Source organism: Carya illinoinensis, chromosome 6 (genome assembly GCF_018687715.1).
Source record: "Carya illinoinensis cultivar Pawnee chromosome 6, C.illinoinensisPawnee_v1, whole genome shotgun sequence".
Classification (NCBI taxonomy): domain Eukaryota; kingdom Viridiplantae; phylum Streptophyta; class Magnoliopsida; order Fagales; family Juglandaceae; genus Carya; species Carya illinoinensis.
The window spans coordinates 464,867-473,066 of NC_056757.1; the positions used below are offsets into that span (position 1 = coordinate 464,867).

Consider the following 8,200-nt stretch of genomic DNA (forward strand, 5'->3'; position numbering starts at 1 on the left):
GTAGAATTCACATCTATTAAGTGTCTAAAAAATTAAAATCATCTCATCTTTAAATCTAAATGAAGTTAGATGTTTCACAATGATTTCACAAACGACAAAAGAGCACAAAGTCAAAAAAGGCTACCATTCCCATATGATATCAACATCCTGTGAAGCCCAATCTTGCTCGCCCAAATGAAGTCAGTTGAACATAATCAATTTGATAGAACGTTCGGCAAAATGTATAGTCTAACTAATACAATGAAACATTTTGTTTAACTAATACACAAAGCGTCGCATTTTGCATGTCCTTCTTCCGTTCTCACATAGTACTCCTTGCTATCATTTCCACGCCAATGAAAATTCTCCTCCACTTGATAAAGCCTGGACCACAAGAATGAGATAATGAATACATGAATGATTCTTTTTATCTTCAATAGGAAGGAACTTAGGTGGACAAGGATGTTTGGATGACAACTGTACTACATACATATATGTATGTGTGTAGTAGTTGAATATTTGGGATGGATAATTAAGAAGGAAGAGGAGAGTCTGGTAGATAGATGGCTATTAGTTTAATTATTTAAAGGTGCTTTTATTACGTCCTCTCTAGTCTATCCTTAACAACATTGTTAATATATTTCATTTTTATTTTTTAATGTTAAAAAATCATAAAGACATAAATAATATTATAATCCAATTTTAATAACTTTCAATTTTAAAAAAATAATATAATTTTTTATAATATATTTCATAATAATATTATAAGATGATAATATTTTTATTAAAATATATTAATTTAATAAAATTAAAAATTTGTTTACGTTCAAAATTCGTGACGATTAAAATATATTAATTTAATAAATAAATTTAGTATCTTTGATTGAATATTGTAGTTTGCAAAAGAAAAAAATTTAAAAAGTATGAAACAATGGCAGCCTTTTTTTTACTTCTCTTTTGCGTCGTTGAAATCGTATGAAACAACTCATCATTATCCTTTTTAATTATTTTTCGAATCCTGTGGAGGAGAGCTCCCGTGGAGCATTTATCGTTACTATTTAATATATTTTCCATTTCAAGGAAATTCCATTTGTTGACCACCATTTCTTAGGCAAGAGTATTACATGGTCGCCGTTCGTCTTTACAGTTTGTAGTCGTTGTGGGTCGTCACAGTTTGTGGTCGCAGTTTATCCCTGCTGTTGTTTCTCCACAAGGTTCAAATATGCCCACTCTCGAGTCTCACGTGCTTCTCCATCTGCCCCACTTTCACCTACTCCGATCTATCACAAGTTACTCTCTCTAGCCGATTTCGGTCTCTGGTGGATTTCTCTATGCTCGCTCTTTGTTTTGTCTTTTGGGTTTGCTGGAATATGACCTGCAATAATAGCATAGAGCCTCGTTTGAATGAGGGCTATAATTGCAGCACTTAATAAACCATGTTGTCCATAAAGCTGTGAATTATTACTTGCAACTCACTAGGAGATTAAAAAGTTAATTTTTAGAAGTTTTTCTTTTCAGCTTTTGTAAATGTATATATAAGAGTGATCCTTGTATCAATAAAAAACAGATCAATGAGATAAGATTTTCTCTGCATTGCTTGTTCATTTCGTTTTCCAATTTATGTTTTAACACATATCCTCGGTTCTTTTGGACACCGACTCCTGTGATTGTGGAGGAAATAAAGATAGTGGTGGAATTTTCAGGGACCATCCTTGATAAAATTCTTATTAATTTCTAAAATTGAAAGAGCTGAAAAATTATTAAATACCACTAGAACATGGACGATTAAATGATGAAAAATGCTATGTAGGCTCTCAAATATATCGTTCAAAATTACTGCTAATTTATTTGAATTTTTTTTAAAAGTTATTATTTGTGTATTTATGATTTTTTTAACATTAGAAAATAAAAATAAGGTACACTAACAATATAGTTAAGGAAAGCCTTGAGAGGACAGAATAAAAGCACCTTTAAATAATTGAACCAATAGCCATATATCTGCCTGCCTCACATCTTCCTTCTTAATTATCCATCCCAAATATTCAACTACTAACTGCACACATATGTATGTATGTAGTTGTCATCCAAACATCCTTGTCCACCTAAGTTCCTTCCGATCGAAGACAAAAAGAGTCATTCACGGATCCATTATAATCTCATTCTTGTGGTCAAGGTTTTCTCAATTGGAGAAGAATTTTCATTGGCGTGGGAATGATAGCAGGGTGTACTTTGTGAGAAAGGAAGAAGACTATGCAAAACGCGACGCTTAGTGTATTAGTTAAACCAAATGTTTCTTTATATTTGTTAAACAGTGCATTTTGGATGTTTAGGAAGTATCACAATACCGTGCATTCTAGGTGTTTACGAAGTATTACAATATAGGTGATTTATACTAATCTAGGTTTTGTAGTTCTTTTAGTATTAAAGGGGCTGGAGAAGATGACAATGGATCATTTGAAAATTGTAAGATGCTTGTATAGTAAACAATCAAGTTTCCTCAATTAATTCTGATTCTTTCTTCAATAAAGATTTCCATGATTCTTTCTTTTTCATTCTTTGTTCTGCTTCAATCTTTTTCACTCACTGATACTTAATAGAGGGGGTGACAAAGTTATGAACAACAAAGAGGTGTGGGGAGCTGCAACTAGGGTTAGAGGAGAACGTTGGGTCGTCAGCTTTGCCGAACGTTTTGTCAAGTTGATTATGTTCCACCTGACTTCGTTCGGGCAAGCACAGTTGGGCTTCACAGGCTAGTAGGGCCCATTTTATATTTGCACAATCCTTCCAATCGAACTTTAAAATTCTAGTACTTTACAATAGCGACACAAACATGTGTTTTGATTTTGGGGTGGATTTGCGACACATAGGTTCTTCATTGCTAGCAACACCCAGCTAAAAAGTAACTAACCACTCGGTGACCTTTTTTATGCAAGTAGACCAACTTCATTCTTTGGGTCAATTAGTTCCAACTTTGATTATTTGAGAGTTGTGGCTTAATCACAATGCTGCAAATTTGAAGGCCAACTCAAACCTGCCTCAGTTATCATATGGAAAGTAACAAGATGGCTCCAAGAGTTGAATATAAACAACACGTCATTACTTTGAACTTGCTCAAGGTGCCTATACTTGAGGTGACAGCTAAAAAGGCATTTTTGGTTTCTTGGATGCCTCCTATGAGAGGTAGATTGAAACTCAATTTGGGTTGAGCCTCTAAAGGGTTGGAATCCTAGACTAGTTGTATGTGGTGGTATGATTCGAGATTCTCAAGATCTTTTTTATGTGGTTTTCCAGCAAGTTTGGGCATTGGCACTAACACCTATACTGATATTTCAACTTTAAAGCTTGGACTTCTTATCTCCTGCAAGTTGAGCATCAATTATCACCTTACCATCCCACTTCCATTTTAAAATTGAACACATTTTTAGATAAGGAAATTTCCTTACAGATGGTCTTGCAAATATGAAGGCAGCAATCATAATGCCTTTTTCTTTTCTATAGTCATGCTTCCAAAACTATCGGTAGGTGTTTTTACACTTGATAAATGTGGTTTGCCTTCTTTAGGTGTAGATAGTTTTCTTTGTTTCTACATACCTTGTAAAAAGATGCCTAGATTAGTCCTATTAGCATACATCAAAGTAGGAGGCAGGAGATGAATACAAGATTAGTCCTATTAGGCGATTCCATTAAAAACGCTTTCTTTCTTTTAACTTTGACCTAAAAGTTTCACTAGAATCTAATACATCCAATCCCAAAGTAGGAGGTAGGAGATGAATACAAGTTTAAACTTTTACACACATATGACACTTGTCTAATTTTAAAAGTTGCAAATTATTTCAACTCCCTCTTTGTTCAGTTCAGAGGTTGAATGTAGGCATGTGCATAAAAGGCCTTATGTCGATCCGTCCGCAAGATCCGATATCACCCATTTGACAAAAGTCGAGTTCATCGGATCAAGTTGAATAACGGGTTGGCTACACTTAATATTGGTTGAAACCGATCATCAAGTAATATGTTTTGAATTGAGTTCTTCTTATCAAACCCTAGCCAACTCTCAGTTCATCATCTCCATTCTTCATCTATTATACGCTGGTAAGGGATGAAGGAAGAGGTAAATTGGCTGCAACATGAAGGGAAACCTTGGGATCTAACTAGGAACGTAACCGAAGTGAAGATGCGATCTGGAAGCTAAGTGCAAGAGGGCTTATACTCCAAGTGAGCTTGGGCCCTTTGAAGGGCTTAGGCCATTTTATCATTTATCTTTCATAGTGTTTTACTTGCTTTGTATTAAAGGCTCACGAGCCCAGTTGTAAGAAACTATAATCTAGCTAAATACACAAGGGGGAAACAGGAAGAGGCATCTAGAGCATTTTCTGAATCCTGTGGAGGAGAGCTCCCCTCGAGGAGAGCATTTATCATTACTATTCAATATATTTTCCATTTTAATCAATTTCCTATCCATTACATCTGTTCATCACCATTTCTTATACAAGAGTATTACAAGTGGTATCTAGAGCCCAAGATCCTCCCTCATTACCCATGGCCGAAGGTAAACGTCTAACTCAATTGCAGGAAGGTTTTCATGCCCTCAAGAAGACCACAGAATCGCATATGAAAATTTCTAAAGCTCAGTTCAAAGTTGTTGAAGTGGAGATGCTAACTATGTAGCATTAGATGGAGGCTATGATACAGCAATTTTTGGCCCTAGCAACAGATCTGAAAACACAACATAATCAACAGTCAGGAGGCCAAACAGAAGATGGTAATTCCAGCATAAATGCTATGATGATTCCTTACACTAATGAGATTACCCCAAGGCAATCCCTTTGGACTTCCCTACATTCCAAGGTGAGGATCCTCTTGGTTGGCTTTATAAAGTAAATCGGTTCTTTAATTTCCATATAGCACCCCCGCAACACCATATGCATTTGATTTCATTTCACATGGAGGCCAAGACCCTAGTCTGGTTTCAAGATATGGATGAGTCAGGATCATTGACAAGTTTGGAGGAATTTGTGAAGGTATTTGTTTTGGACCTAGCTGTTACAATGATCTGATTGAATAGTTGACGCGTTTGTGACAACTTGGTACAATGGAAGAATATAAAGTGGATTTTGAGGCCCTGTCCAATAGACTATGGGGCCTATCTGAGCAGTACAAGTTACGCTACTTTTTAATTGGCTTAAGAGATGAGATACGAATCACTGTTAGGATGTTTAATCCAAGCACCCTCATTATTGCATATAGCCTTACAAAAGTTTAGGAGGAAAATGTCTCCCTCAATTCCTTGGCCACAATACTCCTAGCCAACTTCCATAAAAGCCAATACAACCCTCTTCCCAACCCCATCCCTAAAAACCACAAAAACCATAACACATCCATTGTTTCTGACCAAAAAATATCCCAAGACAAAATAAAAGAAAGGAGACAATTGGGATTTTGTTATAATTGTGATGAAAAATGGAGTCCGGGTCATTGTTGCCAAAACCCAAAGCTGTATTTGATTGAGGAAATTGAGGGGAATACTGAGGAGATGGCTGTGAATTTAAGTGTATTGGAGACTAAGGAGGGAGGGACAAATATGGTCGTGACTGGCAACCAGCCAAAAATTTCTTTGCATGCACTTCTAGGGTCTAACAACCTTAAGACCTATGCATATCAAAGGGACGTGGAGGTCTTAACGTCATGTTTGGTATGCCTTTGGGCCAGGCTCCTCTGGGGCTCGGGCCTTTCTTGTTACCTGCACACGCCAGGTCGTGGATTCCTAACAAGGTGGCGTGTTACTTTTTTCATGGTAAATGGAGACTGGGTGCTCTCCCACCTGGCCAGTTGGCTTGACCCGCTTTCTCCTGAGGCTGGGAATCTCATAGATAAGCTGTCTTGAGTCAAATGGGCCTTAGCCTAGCTTTGGTCCAGACGCCGCATCCACTTGGGTTAGGCTAATACTTTTGGGGAAAAAACCCCCCAACAGGAGGATTAGGAGTCATTGGGTGATTATTTCAGTAGATTCAGGGAGTACACACAACTTCCTTGACCCAGTAGTATTAAATCGTGCCCCATTACCAGTTATTGAAGATGAGAAAGTAAGGGTAAAAATAGCAAATGGTGATCAAGTGGATAGTATGGGCAAAGTGTTGGGTGTTAATTTGAACATTCAATGGGTGCAATTCAGTGTGGATATGTACGTGTTAGTCTTGGCGGGGCATGACATGGTTTTAGGGATACATTGGTTGCAAATGCTAGGATCTATACTATTGAACTTTACTGAACTTACAATTTAATTTACAGATAATCATCATGCTATTAAGTTACAAGGCCGGAGTGGACATACCTAGATTGAAGAAGGCATGGTTCAAAAGCTCAACCAAACCGTGAATAAAAGAGTATTGTTGCAGTTGGTTGAAGCAACACCAAAAGAACCTGAAACTGATCACAAACAACCAATTCTTGAGCCATTTCAGCTTTTACTTAACCAATACATAGAAATATTCACCACTTTAACTTGCCTACCATCCACCCGTTCGCATGACCATGCCATTAACCTCCAACCAAAGACCCAACCTATTTTTGCCCGACCTTACCGCTACTTATATTTTCAAAAAGATGAAATCAAGAATATCGTGGAGTTATTAGAATAAGGATAATTATACCAAGCCAAAGTCCCTACTCATCCTTGGTGTTGCTGGTCCATAAAGCTGATGGTACATGGAGACTATGTGTTGACAACTGAGCCCTCAGCAACGTCACCATTAAGGATAAATATCCTATCCTAGTTATGGAGGAGCTACTGGATGAGCTGCATAGGGCCCGAGTATTTACTAAACTTGACTGATAGTCGGGTTATCATTAAATTCAAGTTAAACCAGAGGACAACAAGACTACATTCAGAACACACAAGGGTCACTACAAGTTCTTGGTTATACTTTTTGGCTTAACCAATGCACCCTCTACATTTCAGAGTTTTATGAACTAGGTCCTTAAGTCTTTCCTTCTTAAGTTCATTTTGGTCTTTTTTTTTTTAAATGATATTCTCATTTACAGCATGGATGAAGCTGCCCACCTAACTCACTTGAGGCTCACTCTTGAAAAGTTGAGGGAAAATCAACTTTGTGCTAAGTTCAGCAAATGTAATTTCTGCTGTGTAGAAATATCTTATTTGGGGCATGTCATTTCTGCCCATGGAGTAAAAGCAGATCCCGGGAAGATATGGGCCATGATAGAATGGCCCACTCCTCCCTCCCTTAAGTCCTCAAGAGGTTCTCTAGGCTTCACGGGCTATTATTGGAGATTTATCAAGGGCTATAGGTCCATTGCGGCCAAGCTAAAGAGTTTGTTGAGAAAAGATAATTTCAAATGGGATGTGGAGGCTTATTGGGTTTCTGACCAACTAAAGGCTGCATTGACACAGCCACTAGTTTTAGCTTTACCTAACTTTCAATCTCCATTTATTGTTGAGTGTGATGCCTTCGATGAGGCCATGGGTGCAGTTTTGCTGAAAGCCGGAAGGCTATCGGCATTTTATAGCCAAGCCTTGAAAGGGAAATTATTGTTGCTGTCCACTTACAAAAAAGAACTCTTGGCACTTGTTTTGACATTAAAAAAATGGCGGCCTTATTTACTAGGTCATTCCTTTGTGGTTGATTTGGTGCCTAGTAGCCCTATGGGAGGACATTTGGATTTTGGTAAAACCGTGTACAGGCTGAAACATGACTTCTACTGGCCAGGTTAGAAAACTTATGTTGGAAATTTTTTAAAAGGTCATGAAACATGTCAAACAGTGAAGGTCGACAACACACTCCCAAGTGGCTTACTGTAGCCCTTACCACCCCTTTATTACTCTATAGTGTATTTAAAATTTTTATAATGTCCTTAGTCATTAAGAAAAAATTGAAAAATAATACAACTTCACTAATAGTCACTTCCTTAACTTTTAAGTAAAAGAAAATAATAAAAAATACTAAAACAATAAAGAGACTAGTAAAGAGGTTGTAGGAAATTGTAAGCCTATTATTATCCTTCAAAAAATGTTCTAGATTCCTCTTCCCATTTCCTTTCTTGTGGATTTAGCTATATTAGAGTTTCTTACAACTGGGCTTGTGGGCCTTTAATACAAAGCAAGTAAAACACTATGAAAGATAAATAATAAAATGGCTTAAGAACTTCAGATGGCCTATGCCCTCTAGGAGTAGAAGCCTTCCTGCACTTAGCTTCCATATCGCCTCTT

The 8,200-nt window shown here is 37.2% G+C and overlaps 1 protein-coding gene across 1 annotated transcript; it reads left to right on the top strand.

Annotated features, from left to right (window-relative positions):
* The first annotated feature begins 7,018 nt into the window (after positions 1-7,018).
* Positions 7,019-7,705, top strand: LOC122313607 (uncharacterized mitochondrial protein AtMg00860-like). Its single transcript, XM_043128756.1, has one exon. It carries the CDS (start codon positions 7,019-7,021, stop codon positions 7,703-7,705), a length of 687 nt encoding a protein of 228 aa, XP_042984690.1.
* Positions 7,706-8,200: the final 495 nt, after the last annotated feature.

Coding starts and splice junctions, on each gene's coding strand:
- LOC122313607 (XM_043128756.1), top strand. CDS start 7,019: ATGGATGAAGCTGCCCACCTAACTCACTTGAGGCTCACTCTTGAAAAG.